At 38.0% G+C, this 21,437-nt stretch overlaps 1 protein-coding gene across 8 annotated transcripts in view; it reads right to left on the bottom strand.

Moving 5' to 3' along the window:
* Positions 1-351: 351 nt before the first annotated feature.
* Positions 352-21,437, bottom strand: part of LOC110106860 — a 35,945-nt gene continuing 14,859 nt past the window's right edge. For 4 of the 8 annotated variants that reach the window (XM_028693185.1, XM_028693187.1, XM_028693188.1 and 1 more), the window contains 9 exons: positions 21,152-21,320; positions 20,544-21,059; positions 18,473-20,259; positions 18,276-18,361; positions 17,961-18,179; positions 5,457-5,594; positions 4,142-4,477; positions 1,587-1,702; positions 352-478 (listed from right to left, as the gene is read on the bottom strand). In XM_028693185.1, coding sequence (XP_028549018.1) covers positions 387-478; positions 1,587-1,702; positions 4,142-4,477; positions 5,457-5,594; positions 17,961-18,179; positions 18,276-18,361; positions 18,473-20,259; positions 20,544-21,059; positions 21,152-21,320 — 3,459 coding nt within the window. In that variant the 3' untranslated portion in view covers positions 352-386. The other 4 variants (XM_028693186.1, XM_020836914.2, XM_020836916.2 and 1 more) reach the window with 4 other exon arrangements.

Genomic DNA, 21,437 nt, shown 5'->3' with positions numbered 1-21,437 from the left:
TATCTTTCACTCTAGATAAGTATATATTTTTTATGATTTAAAGATATAAGTATTATATAAATAAACATAAAAAACTCAGATGTTAAATTTATAAACATATAAAAAATCTGTGATATATAAGTAAATTTAATTACAATTTTAATATATGTAACAAACTGAAGGAAAGATGATGTACCCAATGCATGTTACAAACCAAGCTAGGGTTTGCGCATCAATCTGCTCTGAAAATTTTGAATATATGATCACAAAGGAATCTAAGAGTTGACATTTCTTGCCTCTAACAAATTCTGCATAAATTTCCTTTGTGCACTGAATAATTTTCATGAAACTTGACAAGCACCCAGGTTTTTGACTTCGATGTAATTGTCTGTTTCAAATAGTCCACTTCAAGGTTCAATGAAAACCTGTAACTTGCCATCTTTGTCCGCCACTGCCAATGCACCTGATTTGCCATCAAGTGCTACACAGGAGACACCACCTAATATCAAAAGGAAAAGAAAACAAGGTTACTTATCATCATATTATGTTTGTTGGGTTTTGCCCATCAATGCTTAGCTTGGTTGATGGGTGAGTATGGTTGGGAACCTCCCAACCCGTGCTCGATTCCCCTCAAGTGATAGCGCCTCTTAAGTGGGGCCCAACCAAGTGAGGGCTAGGATATTTCTGGGTTGGGTGCCTCTTCTAGGTCAGCCGAGGATTAGTCATGCTGCCAAGCGCCCTTTCTGGGATGGCAACATGTGGATACCCCGTTCCAAAAAAAAAAATTGTTTTGGATTTTGTATGCTAGAATAATCTATAGTGTTTACAGTGATTATTGGTGACTAACTATATAGAAGTATTTGTTGAATGATAAAGTTCTCCCTCTTTATAATTGTAGCTAAGGATGCTAAAATATTTGTACATAAAATTTAAAAATATATATATTATTCTTAAAATACTTTAAATGGCACAAATAGACGATACTTTTGTAAGAAATGTAATGCATAAAATGAAACAGATAATAAGATATGATATTTATCTCTCTTATCAATGTTATTACTGTCAAAAGAAGTTCCAAAACCTATTACATTGTCATCTTGGAACAAAACAAATTTACAAATAATTTTACACTAATTTATCTATTTTGACAAACAGACATATTGTCTTCTAAATTTTTTTATATTATTGTGTAACCTAGAAATATGTTCCCACTAAGTTATTTTTTTATACTATTTGTTATTAATTAGAAGAGAAGCTAGTTTCTTTCAAATCTTTCATAATTGTGTTTATTTTCTAAATACGCTTAATTGCTTGTTTGTTTTCCTAATCTTAAATTTCTCACAATTAATTTCTTTTAGAAGGCCAAGATCTGTACTCTGAAATTCAATCTTAACAGTTTTTGTTTTTATCAATAGTAACAAATTGTTGTCTGAAAGTAATAGATTGCTCTCCCAAGAAATAAGAGGTTAGTTTTCAGCTGAAGTATGTTAATCATGAAAGAATATTACCACTCAACACGTTAAAATCATTGGAGTATATGAGACCTATTTGGTAGTATTATCTTTGCATGAAATTTATTTAGCTGGAAAGTGAATATATATGCTTACATTGGATGGAGCTTAGATTTCCCAATTTTCTACCAGATGTTAGCTCCCATTTATACAAGAGACCATCACTTGTTCCAATAACTACGTTATCACCCGATGCATCTACAGCAGTAGCCCTGAAAAACAAGCAAGAGAAGATGTGTTAAAAAGCCTATTTCCATAATACCTGAAGTCAATGTTTATTAAGTTTTTTTGGGGAGAAAAATCCATCCCAGAACTCCTGACAATTATTTTCTTATAGTCCTCTCTTAAGAACAAACTAAAAATAATCTAAAATGCTTTTGACCTTAAATATGGAAGCCTGCACAAACAAATTCATGAAAACTGTTTTCTTCACTCGAATGGGAATCTCAGAACAAATACAGAAAAAACTTGAGACCAAGCAACTACCATCTCGTAAATTTGTGCAATATTCTAGTAGGACCAAAGATTGTTTGGGAAGTTCTAATTTGGAAAGGAATCAAATCAACGTTGTCAACCTCAATTCAAATTCAAAAAATAAAAATAAAAATAAAAATAAAAAATAAAAACCTCAATTCAAATTCAACTTTTGTTCCAAGTGGCCAACACTGCAGGAAATATATGCATTACCGACAAAAATTCTGTGAGAAATTCCGTCAATTATTAAGTATCCTGACGGAATTTCCGACAGATTTTTTTGGCAAAAATGTTATTTAATACTGAAGGAAAAATCTGTTAGAAATATTACCGATAAAGGCCCTATTTCATCCCGAGATTGACTCCCTCTCCCATATCACAATTTTTTCCCCCAAGTAGCTCTCTCAAGCTCTCCGTTACCCGGCGCCGTTCAAGGTCATTTCTAAACCATTTTGTTCTATATGTTCGATATGTCTCTCATAAATTTCTTGGGTTTTGTTCTATATGTCTGGTTCAAATTTTTTTCTCATTTATTCTTATTGCATATGTTTTGAAAAAAATTTGACTTGCTAAGCAAACTGAGCGATATCATAGATCAGCTCACCAAGAAGTAGGTGAAAGGGTTGAGCACAATCTATTTATGCTCAGATCTTTCCAAGGAACTTTTAATGCTTCTGAATAAATCTATATTTTTCTTTGGTGCTTTTTGCATTTTGATCCTATTCCTCTATACATTATAAACATCTTATTGCAGGACTGTTTCATTTGTATTACTACGGGATACTGTGAAGGAGGAGATATGTATGTTACATTTGAAGCAATTTTTCGTATGCTCTCCTCTTCCTTGCAACAATTTTGTTCCTTGTTGGCTATTTATTTGTTGTTCAAACAAAATTTATGACTTTAACGGGGCTGAGTTGATGAAAAAATCCAATGGGGAATATTTACCCAATGAAGTTTTATTCCAGCTACTTCATTTGTATTGTTACAAGAATTTTTTTTTAATATTTTTTTCTACAGTTTTCCATCAGAAATTTCAGTCGGAATTTCCAATTTTTTTTATTCAATGGTTAAAAAGTTTTTTCATAAATCCTTCGAAATTTTTTCCGGTGGAAATTTATTCCAACATAAACCATTTTCTGTCAAGCGTTTTACCACCAAAAATTATTCCATTGGAAATAATAAATCCAACGAAAATGCTTAGATTTCTAAAGGATTTTGCAGCCGGAAATCGCAAATTTTCTTCTAGTGACACAAGCTGAAGAAATTGATTTTTAGATGGGACAACCTATTTTTTGAGTTGCCTTTACATGCAAGATGAAGTAATAATCCCAACATTTTCCCCACTGATTCAAACCTAAGAAGGTTGTGAACCATACATCCTGCAAACAAGTGCAGCTTTTTGCGTCCATATATAGCATAAATTATGTAACGTTAAGCTTAAGAGGATAGGCCAGCTGCAATGGTAAGTCATTAGGTTGACCATAAGTCAATATATAGGTCATGATTTCAAGTCACGAAATAGCCTCTCAACAAATATAGGAGCAAAGCGAGACATACATCAACCTCTCTCTAGACCTAGAAGTAACAGGAATTTCATTCTTCATGAACTAGCTACGCCTTTTATGTAGTTTCAAGGTCTTTTAAATAAAGAGCAGGTTGCTTAGTTCCATTGCACGAGTAAGAAACCAATGTATTTCCATGGGTCGCCCTCGTGGAGTACTTGAGTTCTTTCACATTTCTCGTATAGTTTTTCGTGGATTAGCATCTCGAGGTGCTTTGATGGGCATAAGGAAATCGTTCATGCAAAATAGAAAGATGGGTAAAAGAACAGATGACTCAATCCATTTATGTATCGATCATGATATATGCAATAACTCGAGCATCTATTTCAAATGCATATCCCATTTTTGCAGGGTTATGAAAATCCACGAGAAGCAACTGGGCCAATTGTACGTGCCAATTGCCATTGCTTGCTTAAGATCAAAAGCTTTTTTTTTCCAATTTAGGTGTTTTTCTCATGATTGATTAATGGCTCAAATAGTGAGTTCCAAGCATGTCCACGAAGGAAAAGAGTTATTTCCTGAGACTGAACTGAAGTGACGCTAAGTGCACACATGCTTTGTTGGCATAACAACATATAACTACAATTAGAGAGTGATAGCATTTGAATGTACCTCGGATCCAAAATGTTCCCCATGATGATCATGTTTTTGGTCATGAGTGCTAGCCTCCATAATCCAGCAGGACTTGTGCCTAACCCCTTTGCTTCAAGCTGTGTCTCCAAGTCAGGAGCAGTAGAAATCAAAATCCAAATTGCCATATCTTCAAATGATGATCCTAAGAAGATTTCACAATTTGTTTTCTGCATGCTCTCCATGATATGCTCTGCTGATTGAGTGGTAGGAAAAGTTGCATTCACTTGACAATGGAACACAGAAATTGGAATAATTTGAAAGGCTGTACTGCCAGGAGAAGAAAACTTGGCCAGAAACACCCTCTTCGAAATTTCCCTGAAGAAATGATAATTATATATGCTTGTGCCATGATTACCGAGGCTGAACACAAAATGCTCCTAAGATGAAACAAAATAATTTTGAAAAGCACTGTATTGGGAATTGACAACTTGGACACCTGCTTAATTTCAGTTAATTACGTGGTATGATTGTTGATATTCATATGACAGTGAGAATAGCCCATATCAAAAATGATGATTAAATTTGAATTTATAATAGAAAAAAACTCGTGAACCCATCAGCTTAAGCTTAGGAGTTGATGAGTATCTATCTACTAATGTGTTGGGCTTAATTTAAGCCTTCAATATTCCACCATCCTCCTAATAAGCCATATCAAAACCAACGGTTAAACTAGGATGTGTTTCATCTTGTTTTTGGCCCTCATGAGATTGGTTACTTCTACGAGGTTTAGCTTACTACATGACTTGATATTAAAAAAATTGCATTTAGGGGGTTTAATAACCAATTAGGATGATTCATGTGATGATGTGAATTGGGGATTGTTAAGATCGCCATAAGAGCTAAGAATACTCCCACATCAAAAGTTAAAATAAGAACTGAATTTCTAATCTACTAATAACAGCACTTACCAACTATCTTAAAATTTGGTTGATGAATGTTCTTATACTTATGCATTGGACTCAATTTGGGCTCCATTGTTCCAACCCCTATAAATAATTTCATGACGTGTTCTCTTAAAAGAGAAATCAACTTTTTTTAAGATAGAAGTATGAACTGGAAAAGTAAAAAAAAAAAGGACCAGTGCATTTAGGACTATCGCCAACATAGATGCAAGAGAAAAGATAAAGTTGTGACGAATTATGTTTTGTTATTCTTTTCAGCCCCAACATAGTAGAAGACATCTCATCAAAGTTTGGTAGCATGAATCCCAATTGTTCGCCTGCACTAAAACTCATTTAGGAAAAGCAGATGCAATAATCTATATATCAAAGGTGGATGTAAGATCAAAAAATACCATATGCCAAAATCACCGAGTCCATTGTGACCAATTATCAGAGAATCATAGTTTGGTACTCTTTTCAGCTCCAATATCGTAGGTGATATGTGATCAAAAGTTGGCAGCATGAACTCCTCCAAATTTTCACTGCAACAACTTTATAATCAAAATACACGATGATAATATAAGCCACAAGAAAGTTTGCAGTGGGTGAGGGAATAAAATATGATCAAAGAAATAGAAATTCCAATAAGGCAAAGTAGACAATATAACCTAATGCACAAAAGAGATTAAATTATTGCCTCTGGCGAAAACTTGCCAATCTCAATTATAAATTTTCCATTACTTCTTAAGGACACTACACCTTCACATATAAGAATTCATTTAATTAGTTTGGACATATAATTTATGATTGGGCAATCACCCTTCAATTGGAATAAGGCTAATTATGATGACACCTTCACATCTAAGGGAAAAGAGGGGGAGAAGTATTTTCATAGCAGTTGCTCTGGTAAATTTATGATATAATGAAAACATGGTAGATTGGCCATTAAAGAAACAAGAATTAGATGATGAAAAAAACAAGAAAATGTTTGGCAAGTAATTCTGAAAATTTATGTTGCCATTGTCAATTCCTCTGATGCGCTTCCTCTCCAATGACCTTGGTAATCACATGATGCAATTAGCTCATCCCAACCAGTCATTCTATATTGATGGTTGGGAGCCTAAGATTAAATCCACCAATACCAGAGTCATTAAAGTAAAGTGGTTTCAATCCCAAGCATCCAAAATGGAATTATGAGTACGATTCAAGTAATTACTTTAAGTACAGGTAACACAGTAATTGGTAAGAATTTGTATCCCACTTACCTCAAATGGTCAATAACAGGCCATATTGATTATGTGATATCCAACCATATGAATACATCTGTTAGGCAATAATTTATTCACGACAATTCAAGATAAGTGGGAAGATTGGGTGAGAAATATTGAGGAACATTACAAAGATAGCAATACAGGCATTCAAGTATATCTGTGAAGAGGAAAAGCTTCCAATGCAAGCCACCTGCCTCATCAGCAGACCACCAATGTACCTAGCACCAGCAGCAGCCAGGAACCAAGCCAACCGAAGCATATTTAATCAGTTCCAGCAGCCGCCAGATGTAACCAGCAGGAATTAGTCTTTTTCGTAAACCTTTTACTGTATTTACTTGGTTATTTTAGTAAGTAGGCCTGCACGGTTCAACATGTTGCCCAAACCAGTTCAGCCTTAGTGAACCAGAAGTCTTTAAATACAAAAACCAGCTACAAGAATTAAATTAAGAAATGATAATCTGTTTTCTTATCTTCTGCATTTCTCTTCTAGGAGTTAATACCTACTCAAAAAATGTCCACACCACATCTTGATTCAACGAGAAGCTTAACAACTGGTGTTCTCGTTGTGAGCGAAAATTTCAAATTTAGTGGATGTTTTGCGCACTATGCAGTCCAATCAAGAAACTGTAATTTGCTAAAATTCAGAAATCCTTACGGCAAGCTGATGTTGAACTTGCCTCGATAAACACTACCTTACAACAATTCCAAGATTTCATGGACTTCATGGATAAATGCCTCAAATGTCTTGCACCAACCACCCATCCACATAGTCCGTCAGGCCTCCACCTAAAGCATATGAATATTTCAATTTTCTTAATACTATGGATTGTCATGGTGTCCGCATAACTTTTTTTCATCTTGAAGGCCCCGTTGCCACTTGGTATCAGTGGTTACGGATGAATGGCCAAAACCTTTCTTGGGCAATTGAAATAATTTTTAATATGATGTTTTTTTTAAGGACAACATAAATAAATTGGACAATGGGAGTGCTCATTCATGGAAAAGATATTGAACACAAAATTTTTGAAGATTTTACTATAGAATGTTTGATTGTCAATGTGATCATATAGTTAATGATAGTTATACCTAAATTACTATTTATAGTGTTAGATATTGATCCTAGATTTAGGATTGTATTTTTGTTTAGGTTTCTTGTATGGCTTGTATGGCCAATAGAGTAGCTAATTGTTTAGCTTGTTATGTTGCTTTTGTGCCTATATATAGGGGTCTTATAGGTTGTAATAAGAGTGGCCAAGAAATAAAGTTTTCTGAGTTTGGCTCTGTCCCTCTCCTCTTCCCTCCCTCCCTCAAGAAAGTATCAGAGCCAAGGGAGTGGCGATCTAGAGGTGGAGGAGAGGAGGTTTCTTGTCTAAAGAAACTTATTCAAATCAGGAAGAGCCCGATCGGGAGCAGGGACGGACACGACCAAGCCTCGGGTTGGACTCGGCGGTGTGGATTCGAACGCTGGGTTTGGAGGAGTCGGACGGCAGCGTGGTAGCAGGTGTTGGAGTTAGGCCGGAAGAGGCGGCGACCGGGTTAATTTATGAGCATCCTCGTGTGGGAGTCTTGATCAGGAGGAGGTGGAGCCTCTGACTTTGGGATCAGACGCAAGGCATGCGATCTTGGCGGGTGGCTTGGTTTGACTAGAGAAACTGGAGATGGTTTCATTCGCAGCTTTGTGTGAAGGAGCCAGACATCGAATCCTGAAGGTGTGATCGCTGGTTGGACGAAAGCGGGCTGAGCAGAAGTGGTTGCTAGCCCTTCGGCTAGAGACTTCTGCTGCCATCAAGATCCAGAAATTCTTCAGACATAGGAGGTTTGTTGAATTGGAATGATCAAGGATACGTGAGCAGTTCAGCCATACTTTCAGTGATCACTGTCAAAAGGTAGATCCGACTTGCTTGGGCTGAAATCAAGATAGTAGACGGTGGGGAGCCAAGAAGATTCCGCGAGCTGGAGCAAGGCTTCGGCCGGCTATGGTGCAGACGGATCTTCCTAATCAAGGGAAGCCAGAGAGCGGCAAAGGGCTGCATGTGCTACCTGGTGGAGGCAGTGCTAGGAGAAGTCGGTTCAGGCGCTTGGTGCGGAGACATGCATGCTGGAGGCCGAAGTCGAGTTCGGACGTTGAACTTATGCAGTTTTGTTGAAAGACGGGCTTGGATCGAGCATCAAAATCTGAATCCAGGAAGTCGGCTGGCCTTATTTGGCCGTCGATTGCGGTCTGTATTGACAGGGCAGCGAACCGACTGGAAGCATGTCTTTCATTTCTTGATTAAAGATCGATCAAGATTTGACGTAGAGTTTTTGGAGTTCAGGTGGAGTCCAAGGGATAGAAGTGGAGTCGACCTGTTCTTGAGGAGCAGTGCCGGAAGTGTGAGGCACTTGGAGGTGCAAAGTCGTGCGGTGCACGAGGAGGTCACATGGGAGTGCAGGGCACTGGTGGAGGACACGCAGGGTGCTGACCAGATGCGACAGTGCAGGGTGGGATTGTGACGAGCGGAGCGCAGGTGAAGGCGCAGGGCTCAGTGCACAGGTGGATACGTGCAGGATGTGGTTGGAGTTAGACCACATGAGTGCAAGGCGCGAGCTTGAGGCGTAGAACGTGGGCTTGAAGCGCGGGCGCATACTTGAGGCGCGGGCGCGGGCTAGAGGCTTAGGACGCGGGCTGGAGGCGTAGGGCGCAGGCACGAGGCGCAGGATGCTGGTGGATGCACAGGGCGCTGAAGTTAGACACACAAGGGGTGTTTGGGAATTGATTGCGTGGGACGCAGTGCGACAGGAGAAGATCTGTCGGGAGGTGGAGCTAGAGCTTGTGAAGTAGGAAACTAAAGAAGATGGTGGAGCAGTTCTTGAGAAAATTATTAATTATCCGGTGGACGCTATTGGCGGGGAAGACCGGCGGGGCTGTTCTTTGTGAACAGTAGTTATATTTTCTTTTGTGTGTAAATCTAGGATCAAGGTGGAGATTGTTAGATATTGATCATAAATTTAGGATTGTACTTTTGTTTAGGTTTCTTGTATGACTTGTATGGCCAATAGAGTAGCAAGTTGTGTAGCTTGTTATGTTGCTTTTGTGCCTATATATAGGGGCCTTATAGGTTGTAATAAGAGTGGCCAAGAAATAAAATTTTTTTAGTTTGGCTCTCTCCCTCTCCTCTTCCCTCCCTCCTCAAGGACTCAAGAGGAAGTGATTCTTCCTCTAGAGCAAGATTCTACATATAGTACTCAGTCTATGTTTACCTTACCATAGAAGTTTGTGTTGCAAATTAATGGACAAATCAATTATTTTCATCTTCCTTGTTAGTCTCATTAATTTAAAAGTTGAAACCTATAAACATGTGAATAACTAATGAGATCAAACTGTAGTGGAAGGAAATATTCACATGATTTAATTATCAAAGAAAGTATGAAAATTTTAAATGCTATTTTGAAATAAGATTGATAGGTCTAACTAAATTTCAAATATTAATTGTGGTTTATGCTTCTAGGGGTATTAATTAAAATTATGCTATTGAATGGAATATATGTAAATTAATTAACCATATTAATTTTAGTAAAAAAATTATAATTTAAATAAAATTACTTAATGTGTATCTCTTATGTGCACAATTGTGAATTTCTGATGTGCACAATTATAGGTATTCAACTAAGAAATGTAGAGTTTAAGGATTAAGGAAAGAAGACAAGTAGTTTAGGTTGAGGTGGTATTATACTTTTAATTTATGATAATAATATTACTTCTTCTAAACTAAATGCATTGAATGATATCAATCCTTGTTCAATTAATTGTTATTGCAAATTCAGTCATAATTTATCTTTAAATTTGCAACAATTAATCATGATAAAATAGGTGATAATTCCCATAATATGTTTCAATTAATTATAACATATTCTATAAAAATCATTAAATGATACAAAAAAAACAAGAATGAAATGAAATTTATATAAATGATAGCATGTGCATATTATCTTATGATACTAACTACGGATGCAATTACCCATTTGAATAAATTGGAAAAAAAATTAGAAAAAAAAATTGTATAACTAGTGCAATTTAGATGATATCTCATGTGACAATTATATTATTTACAAAACAAATAAGATACAATACGATATGATGTGATTTCTAGTTTTCTACTTATATAATTATTGAGGGGCTGAATGTTTCAAAGCCTCTTATAATGTCATATTTAAAAAAAAATAAAGTAATGATCTCACATTATTTCATGTTTAAAGATAAGCATATAAATTATTTTTAAATATTCTTTAACGCTACTGCATTTTGAAAAAAATAATATATGCACAAAGTTATATTATTATTGTAACAGCTCAAACTCTTAACTATTGAGATATTGTCCACTTTAGCCTAAATGACTCACGATTTTATCCTATTGGTGAAACTTCCCAGAAGATCAACCATCCCAGAATTTCTTTGGGATGAGCACACTCAACTGCACAGTTTCTTATTGAAATTGTAACTATTACACCAAAAGGAGATTCAATGTTTAAGAGTATAACTTCTTTTACTTAAGAACTTTCACAATCTCCCCCACTTAAGTAACTGAAGTCATTGTCAGTATCATTATTCCAGAATCATCCACCAGGCAGATAGAATTCTAGAGGTGGCGCCTACAAGTTCAAGTGGTGACTCCCGCCACGTAAAACTTTGTCTCATACAAGGTTCAAAGGGTGGCTCCCATGACATAGCACTTTGTCTTGTATGACATAGTTCCCACCTTCTGGCTGCCCAAACTCTTAACATCAAGATATTATCTGCTTTGGCTTACGAGCCTCATTGTTTTGTCCTGTTAGTGTAATTTCCCAGGAGGTCACTCATCTCAAAATTTCTCCGAGATTAGCACACTTAACTGTCGAGTTTCTTATTGAAATTCTAACTATGACACCAAAAGACGCCTCAATATTTAAAAGTTTAGCTTCTTTTACTTAAGGGATTTCACATTTACTCACTTTCATTATTTAACAAATCTATACATATAAATAACTCGAGGATTAAATGAGTAGAAGATAAAAAAAGTGTATCACAGACATAGGCTCCACAAGAGATATTTTTATTTGGAATGTTTATATTTTTAGTTGAATTTTTTTTTTAATTCTAGTGGCTCTTTAGACATATTGGAAGTAGTTATTTTGTACTTAATATGAGTGAATAAAATTTAAAATCTTAGTCAGGCTCTCTAGTCTAGCCTCAGCATTCCGAGTTTCCAAGCCAGGTCATGACATAAAATATTAAGATGAGACTCTAACTCTAATATCCCAGTCTCAATGCTTAATAGTGGTGGTGTGTAGTATGACCATTTAAATGTGCATCTCATATTATTAAAGGCAAGGTTTAAAATTGCATAATTGGGTATTGATGCATTTTCCATCAATGAAGTGTGGCATAAATAAGCTTTAAGGTGCAAGCCTCTTACATAAAGTGAAAATGAAAGTTAAAAGTAAATTTTTATATAATACCTAAATAATATATTAAAAGATGGCATATTAACTTTCTATTAAATAATGAAATAATAATTTGGCATAAATATGAATAAAAAAATTGCACAAGACGTAAAATGATAATTGATAAATTCGTGAAATAGAATTGAAATTCAAATATCACAATAACAAAACATCATAAAATATATTATGTAATAGGAGAAAGAAAAGGTGGCGATGGCGGCAAAAGCTATCGCTAGCAGCTGCAGTGGCAAGCTACCGACAAGGAACTCACAACTGGACTTTGAGAATGGAAGCTACGGTTTAGGTGCGACTGATCCATGTGAAGGTGCAGATGTTTAGATTAGGTTAAAAACTAGTATTTTTATATATTTATAATTAAAAAAGGACATAAATGAGGCGTACACCTCACGCCAGTTCGGCAAGGTGCACCTTGAGCCAAATTGAGGCATACGCCTCAAAGCACAAGCATGAGTGTGCACCTCAATGCGTTTTGCAATAGAACGCGCCTTACATTGCGCAATTTCAAATAGGGGTTAAATGTGAACACAAAATGCATTATAAAATTAGGCAGAAGCACAATAAAAAAGAGGATTTAAGGCCGGATGTAACTTCCCCATACGTGAAATATATATCAGCCCATCGCTTCCACTTTCATCCTATAGATTCATGTCATAGATCATATGCCATCAAGGCATTAAGAAAAGACAACAAACTTGCAGCTTGAATGAGCCTAGATAAAATTCCATGCCTTCATGTAATTTGATACGGATCTTTAAAGATTCTTTAGCAGCTTTGCTTGTACTATTTTGCAGTATATTCGTACAAAATCATATTTTACTAATCCGTGACTCAATGAAGAGTAGCAAGGGAAAACATAAACATTAGAGAAACTGATAGGAAATACTTGAGTTCTCAAGTAACCCACTTGATTTCGCAAGCAAATCAATCTCTAATTGATGAAAACAGCGAGATTAATGCAAAATTATGGGTGAAATCAGCCCCAAAATGATGGATTGCAATAAGAGAATTGTTGACCTGCTGAAATGAAACAAAAAAAAGAAAGAAATTTCAAATCTTACCTACTCCCCGTCGAGGCCACGACGCAAGTTGTGCGTTCGAGCGTAGCGCACGACTTCCTCCCACGTTGCTGGCAGAACGACGTCTCTTCACGCACGAGCGATCTTGGCGTTAAAATGAGTCTGAGCTCCCATTCACGCTGGCTCTTTCTCTCCCTCACGCTTGATCGCCCTCCCTCTGCAGCTCACGCTCCCAATCTTCTCCGCTCCCACGCGATTCCTCTCTCCCTCTCTGACTCCTACGGCTGTTCGACCTTGCTCCTTCGGCCGACGTTCCCTTTCAGGTCGGATCGGAAGTTACGTGTATCGATCAGAGGCGACACCAGAGCTCGCTTGCGGTGAAGATAACTTTCTCCCTTGCGTCGCTTCTCCGCCTCCTCCCTGGACGTTTGACATCGCTCCTTTGACGACTTCCTGCCCGATCGGAAGTTAACATTTTGATCAAAAGCATCAACGGGAGCTCACTGCTGTGAAGGTAACTTTCTCCTTACCGCACGCTTCTTTGGTCGGATCCCGTGAGCAAGAGAAAGGGGGAGGGGATTAAAACATTTTAATTAATGTTAATTTAATGATAATTATTATTTAATTAAAATTACAATTAGTTAATTAATTATGATTAATTAATAGTTAATTATTAGTTATAATTATTTGATTGATTATAATTAATTTCGATTAATTATTAAAAAATTATAATTATAATTACTTTATTAATTATAATTAATTAATAATTAGTGATTAATCATTAATTATAATTACTAAATTTTTATTATAATTAATGTTAATTATGAAAAATATATAATCATAAGAATACAAATGTGTGTTTTTTCCACCTCGACATCTATGCCCTCCACCGCCGGTCCATTGGTCCGCCAGCTGCCAAAGGTATAACTTCTAAAACCTTTATTCACTCTCTTACCTCGGCATGCATGTCGAGTCGGTGGTCTGCCTATACACGCTTTTCTCTAGCGTGGTGGGAGGGGCAACCGGCGCGAGACCCACGATAAGGTAGGCGAGCGACCCTCGGTTCCAAACCTGTTCTCGACGTTCGTGGCGCACTGGCAAACCACCTATACACGCTTTTCTCTAGCGTGGTGGGAAGGGAACCCAGTGCGGCGCCTACGACGAGATCGGGATATTCATAAGTACCCGCTTGCGGGGAAACAACTGCCTCTCTCTTACAACAGGTACCGAAGACCCATACACGCCTTTCTCTGGCGTGGTGGGGACAAAGACTTTACACGCCCGCGGTGTCCTCGTAAGAGGGCACCTACCGTACACGCTTTTCTCTAGCATGGCGGGAAAGGCCCAGTTTTCCGTCATTTTCCCCTAAACGGGGGAGATGCCGGGAGGCTGCCGAAATTTCGGGTGAAATGTTGCTACACTGACCTGTTTGAACTCAAAAGAACAAGAGCTTGGACTCAAATGAGAGAGGACCTGAACAAAATTCAAATGATCAATAAAGATCAAATTCAAATGAAACAAAATCAAATTGGAACCATACTTTAAGTCAAATTGAGTATTCAATTGAAATCAAAAAATCTCAAAAGACTTTGAGTAATCATTTGAATATACACTCGGGCTCACATTCAAACTTACTAAGTGTGGAGGACACTAAAATTGAACAAGACTCAGACTACGGGGGACATAAAACTGAGCTTGTGCATTAAGCTCATGAACCTGACTTAAATCAGTCCTGAACAAGCACTTGAACTTGTACTTAGAACTCGAACTGTGCAGCATCAGGGGACCCGAACATAGAACTCAAGCTTGAATTCAATTTAAGAATGAAATAAATTGAATAAGATAACTTGAACTTGTACTCTGAACTCAAAACTGGAATGAGATGTGGAGAGCAAAGAACGCAAATTGAACTCAAGCTGAATCCGAAATAGGGACTTGAGTTTGAATGGGATGCCAAGAGTTGAACCCATAACGACATACAAGACTCAAGCATGAGTCGGACCTTGAACTCGGGTCTGATGAAATACATAGGACCAGGGCTTTGGATGAATTAACAAATCAGAGTCTAAATACACAGTTCTCTAAATTAACAACAAGCTACAAGTGGAAAATGAAATCCCGATGCACATGAAAGATGTACGAATTCCTACAACAATCCCCACAATGTCTGTTGATTGAGATGGCAATACGGGAAACCAATAGTGGAGGACCGTCCTCTACAAACAAATGCAACCCAACAACAACCACCTGAGATTGGTGAAAGGTGGTTTCGATACAAAAGCAAGGGCTCTCCTACAAATACTACTAGGAGGTCATAGCGAATACAACTGATCCCCAGCAAATGGATACTTGCGGATAACAACAGTGTGTATGTCAACGAATCACTGTGGACACAAGTACGGATATCACCTACAACAGTGGTAATTAAGATCTTCAACTATGTCGGGTACAAGGGCAACTCGATGTACAGAGAAGGACACCCCCTGACAAAAGGGAGGAAATGTTTGAACAAATTAGAACCAAACTTTCGGGTGTTCCAAAGTCTCTTCTTAGTTCCATACTTGAGAAGAAAACTGTTCTGGTGTCTACAAACACCGAAAATAACGAGTCCGCTACACCGATGATCTTAAAAGGAGTACTTTTCAAATCAGCAGTCTTTGACTACAACGTTTAGAAAGATCCTTCCCCAGTGATTGAGAAAGGAGGAGTCAACATCAAAATCCAATGCCACCAGATCCGCAACACTCGTACTAGCGGGCAGAAGGCATGTACAAGCTCTCAAATGAAATGTTGTGCATCCAAATGACAATAATACACACAACTACAAATATTTCAAAATACCTCTGCACGTGCACTATAAATTGTATGCACATAGGTACACTAAGGGGGTAAATACAATCTTGACCTGCATGGGCCCGACAAGCATATTATTGGTATACATGTGACGTCTAGGGATGCTGCGCGGGTCGACAAGTGAATTCAAGTTCAAACCCGATCCTTCTATACAGATCTATAGTAGTCAACAGAGTTTGAACCTTTAAACAAATACACGGTTGTGGCGACCGTTGTATTTATTTAATACATTCATATTAGGCCTTCCTACAATCAAGAGAATTCACTAAACAAAAGGCAAAAAGCCTATGAAACCCGATCCTCCTAAGTGGATAAATAGGAGTAGACAGGGTTTGAGATATCGGATAAATATGCGGTCACGAAATTTGACCAGAATATTTATTTTGTACATTCATATTCGGCCTTCAAGGCCTTCAACAAAGAAAATTTACAAGCAAAGGCACAAAACCTACAAGAAACCCGATCCTCGGTCAACCGCTTGGCTGAGTCAACAAGGTTTAATCAATGAATGACCCCACACCCCGATGATGGCCGTGTTGAACGAATATCTCAACCGGAGGGGTTCATAAACATTTTCAAGTGCCTCCCAAAAAAAATTCACAAGCAAAGGCACAAAGCCTACAAGAAACCCGATCCTCGGTCAACCGCTTGGCTGAGTCAACAAGGTTTAATCAATGAATGACCCCACACCCCGATGATGGCTGTGTTGATTGCTTATCTCAACCGGAGGGGTTTACAAGCATTTTCAAATGACTCCCAAATATCAAAATGTCCTCCAAGCTCCACCCAAAAATCTAAAATTCCACAAATCCTAAAATCTAGATATTTAAATTTGAAATCAAGCCATCAATCACTCAAAATAAAATTTATCCACCCTCCGCAACAGTTTGCCAAGGTGGACAAATTCAAATATAACTTTAGCTCACTAAGAGTCAAATGCCTAGTCGAAAATATCACTAGGATCCATTCTCAAACAGTCTCCTACTAGTAATGACGTGGTACGTGTCCTCTGACCGGCGGTCTGCCGCCAAATGGCACCGCAGGATAAACGGTTATGACGACCCGGGGCCCTCTGAACCGAGTGGTTTTGCCCCGCCAATGGCACCACGAACATAGCCGGTTATGGGCAAGAGCCAATATACGTGCCTTGATTGGCACAATCCTTGAGATATGAATCAATAAGATTGATCGATAGGGCACAAACCCCTGTTAGTAGCGTGGATTTAAATTTAGTCTCCCTAGGCAAATATTCACCATCTAGGTCATACAAGCGTCCCTCTGGACGAAGCAACCCTATGGCTGCGACCAAGATCTGTCTGTCAGGTTGGGTCGACACCTCCTCTAACTATAGTAGATCTGGGACCAGACCACGAATGGCCCGAGATGAGAACCATGGGATCTTGATCCGGGCCATCATCCCATTCCCCACCATCCGCTTTAAGTGCAACGATGGTGCCTAATTTTTATTTAAATATCAAATCTTCCAACTCAAATCCAAATGACCCACTCTTCTAATTCCTAAATCCAAAACTCCATCTCAAGACCCTATGCGCTACTATATGCCAGATAACACGTATATTCTACGAATCCGATTGACGACTAGCTTTAATCGAAAGTTCTCTCTCGTGATCGGTAGGGGTAATTAATTATAAGGGCTTGTACCTGTAGGAAACCAGAACTCAGATCATAAAGTCCTCGCAAAATGAGGGCGAAATCTCTGGGTAGTGTCTTATCTACAAACCCATCTGCCTTCCAAAATTTACCCCGGAACTTAATCCGTTAAAACTCCCTCGCCGAATAAAAAAAAGCGCCGCGGGGAAGCCGGGGACGAATTTTCGGAGCCCACAAGAATCAAAGCCAAATAAACACTAAACAAGATACAAGTAATCTTCAATTTGAGAGGAGAATTGTTCTCTCCCAATTTTTAGACAAGGATTCTAGAGCCCAAGACGCCAAGGAACTACAAGAGAAACAAATCAAGCATAACCCTAACCCTAAAACACATCATGTTATTTAATACATAAACTTTCCAAATCAATTTTTCCCCCAAAGCCCTAGCCGCCCCCTCCTTTTCTAATTTGAATTCAATTGTAATTGAGGGACCCACTATTGTGGGTGGCAAGCATAAAGAAGGCGGGACTAGCCTACCTCCTACAAACAAAAACCGGCCCTGGACGGGCCAGTTAGGCCAGTTCAGGAGGAACCGGCCTATCATAAACTTCTGACCAACTTACCAACAGTAAAGGTCTAAAGGAAGGACAACACCTGATCACTTGAAAATAGGGAGAATACTTACCTCCACGTCAAGTTCATTACCCAAACATGCAGTCCCCCTTTCTCTTCAACTGCTACAAGATAATTTGGCTCGCAAACTGATATGCAACAAATTCCCTCGCCAGTTATCAACTTTTTAATACTTGAAACATAACCAAATTTCACATGAACAATATCCAGGCTTGTTTCTTTAGAAGACTCGGATTTGCATTCTGAGCATAAACAACTGATCTTTTGTTCCCTAATAATTTGCATACTCAATTAGCAATGGCATAAAAAACATGGATTAATATTTTCTAGGAATATCAATACCAAAAATACAGTATCCATATGCCACCTGCAACGGGGTACTTTAATGCTGTTGACAAAAATGAGAGACTGCCCATCAGGAGTCAACTGCAATGCAGATCTTTCAAAAGAAATCTGCATGAAGGAGACAGTTCAAATCTGTTTAAGAATGTTTGGAAATCCTGCTGAAGATAACCAACTATAAATGGCGCATGGGAGGCTCTATATCTTATTTTATATACTTACATTTCTGTTCCATCGGTTTCTCGCAAAGGGAAGTAAAAGTGGCGTGTAACCAAGAAAAGAAGGACATCCTCTCCTCTGCTTTTCAACAGAAAGAGCATACATAAATATATATCTATTGCTCCTGTCAGGAAAGCCACATAAGATACTAAGTTGTAATTGATTCCTGTTTGCGATTAACAATATGGACAACACAGGTTCTGGATGTAAATAGCAGCCAACAAGCTCCATATGTCTATCCCCTTCATTCCAGTTCAAACTTTTAGCTAATGAACCATCTAAAAGGCTTCTCCTGTAGAGCGTATCATGAGAAGGATTTTTGTGGCCATTGGTAGTAGTTGGTTGCAAGATGGAATTCTTCTCGGAGTAAAATGAAGTTTTCACAAGAGGGTTCTTGTAAGAAGGTTGTAGCTGACTAAGAGTAAATGTTTTGCTTCGTTCAGGAATTTCTTTTATCCCCTCTTTTACTGGAAGTGAAGAGCACGATCCAGGCTTAGAAAACTGACTAACATCATCCATAGGGTCTTCACTGAACCAAAAAGGGGAACGATTAGCTTGAGGCACTTCGATAATTCCTGTTACATTTGTATCCAATTCCTGACTTTGAAATGCCTCGGCAGCAGTAATGAGCCAGTTGGCTTCAAGTTCAGATGCATTTGGGATATTTCTTAAATCGATTTTTGGCTCAGCAGTCTTGACTTCGCAAACAGAAAGAATCCTAGAATCTGCATTGTAATTCATATGACTGGATTGATAATTTTTAGCTGCAAACAAAGACTTTCTAGAAGAGTTCATCTCTGGAATATCGGATTTATTCAGATCTTGGCATACAATAGTTTCTGACAGAGGAGCATTACAGAAGCTGTTGAAGTTTTCTGCCTCAATTGTATCAACTGGTATCCCACCAGTAACCAGCACACCCTTTGGCATGCATAGGGATGAATGGCTGTCCTTCTCACTCATTGGCTCACCATTATTGATTCCATGCATACCAAAATTAACAACTTCAATGGGACTATAACTTCCATGTTTTTCCTTAACGGATCCAAAAGAATTGTGACTTTCAATAACTTCTTCAGAAACTTCATTATCAATCAAATTATCGAGGATATGGCATAATAGAGTGTTCTGCTCAAAATTTTCAGCTATAATAGGATTCTTTCCTAGAGCCACTTGGAAATTTTCCTCTTCAGCACTGTGTTTAGATTCATGATTAAAATGAAGAGAGCTACTTTGCATTACACAGGCAGCATCCAAGGAATTAAGATTTTCAGTTAAATGGTTTGCATTCTTTGCAACCTTCTTTATGAGTTCAGCATTAGTTTCTTCGGCTGGAGGGATATGCTTGGCAGGTTCTACAACGGTTATCATTAAATCAGCAAGATCATCCCTTCTGCCAGGAGAAAGAACTTCTAGATTGTATGCATCATTCTGAGAAAAACATTTCACCAACTCATTAACCTCGTCCGCATCAGTAATAAGCAAGTTTGAGGTATAAGAATTTCTTTTCACATCATTTTGAGGTGAAATATCAGATTCATGAAAGCCCACACATGGTTGTTCTTTCATAGAGGCACTATATGAATTTACGTCATTCTCAAAGCTATCAGGAATGACAGACTTGAGATCCTTTGAACATCTATTTCCAGAAAATGTGTCATTGACTAGGTGCAGGTTAGAACTAATAAAATCACAAGACGAGCAAACTCGTGATAATGTCTTTGAAGCATCAATAACCTCATCAATAGTCTTTTCTGGAAGCTGAGCAAGTGTTCCAGCCACAAGTTTCCCTGAAAAAGAGAAAAATATGTTTAACTAACAGTCTAACTACTCTAGACAATCCAGTCAGGCCAAGTCACTCACAACAGCATGCTTATTAATTTCAAACATTGCAGGATCAGCTCTCCTATGTGAGTGATTCAGCCTGACCAAATTAAGCCAAAAAGCATTTCCCTATAATAAAAGATTTGCGCCCTTCAGCAGCAGAGAATCACAGAGCAACCAAAAATAATCTGGGTGCCAAGCCCATGCTTGCCAAATAGAATGGGTACCTCTGCTGCATTGAAGTCAGTACCTTGATGCAAAATATTGTTGAGATGGTCATTTACAGTTTTTGGGTCTGCAGAATTCCTATCAATCAAAATACAACAAGGATCATTAGCTTCCAGAAGTCTTGCTCTTGATCTTCTCCTCACATAAGTTTTCTTAAGTAAAGGAACTGCTCGTGGAAGCAAAAATGTCATCATTGATTTAGCTAACTCCTGCCCAGCTAAATCTAAGTCAACATCTTCAAAACTTTGACCAGTAGATCCAGAAGAGCCAACTTCTGGCAGCGAATCTTTGGCAACTCCGTTATGAATGCCATCCTCTAGGATGCAGCCAGTGTAAAAGACATCCTGAGGCATTAAACATCTAGGTTCTGAACCACATGGGATGCTTCTGCTAGTCAAATTCTTTAACTCACTCTTAGAAACAATTTCCAGTGAATGAGATTTGGAAGTTCTGGATAAAGGCTCAAGTGCAACAAGCTCATTCTTCATGCAGCTAGGGATTTCATTTAAGCGGTCCAAAGCAGACATCGCAACGTTATCTGTACAAAGAACTTATTCAGCAAATGTCATATGAAACATTTAGTTTGCACAAGATAATAGAATCTTGTATCTAATGAAGACCAGCACCTACTAACATCAAAAGGTGTTCCATTGCAGTTTTTACCAATAACAGTGTCACAAGTATCGGAAATGTAGACATCAGATAAACTTGCCAAGGCCATGAGTTCTTCACAATCGCCTTTTGGCACTGATGAAACTGGATTACTCCTTTCATTTACACCATCCGGACACCTATGAAGCTGTGAGAAGAATTAATCTGTTTGCTCTAAATTACTGAAATTGTTTTAAGAAAGAACGTTGCATTTCATCATGCAAACTTAATGCAGCTTTATAAGCTTCAGTTATGCTATATGATA

Source organism: Dendrobium catenatum, unplaced genomic scaffold (assembly GCF_001605985.2).
Source record: "Dendrobium catenatum unplaced genomic scaffold, ASM160598v2 fragScaff_scaffold_231, whole genome shotgun sequence".
Classification (NCBI taxonomy): Eukaryota; Viridiplantae; Streptophyta; class Magnoliopsida; order Asparagales; family Orchidaceae; genus Dendrobium; species Dendrobium catenatum.
This window is presented reverse-complemented; position numbering and strand designations above follow the sequence as displayed.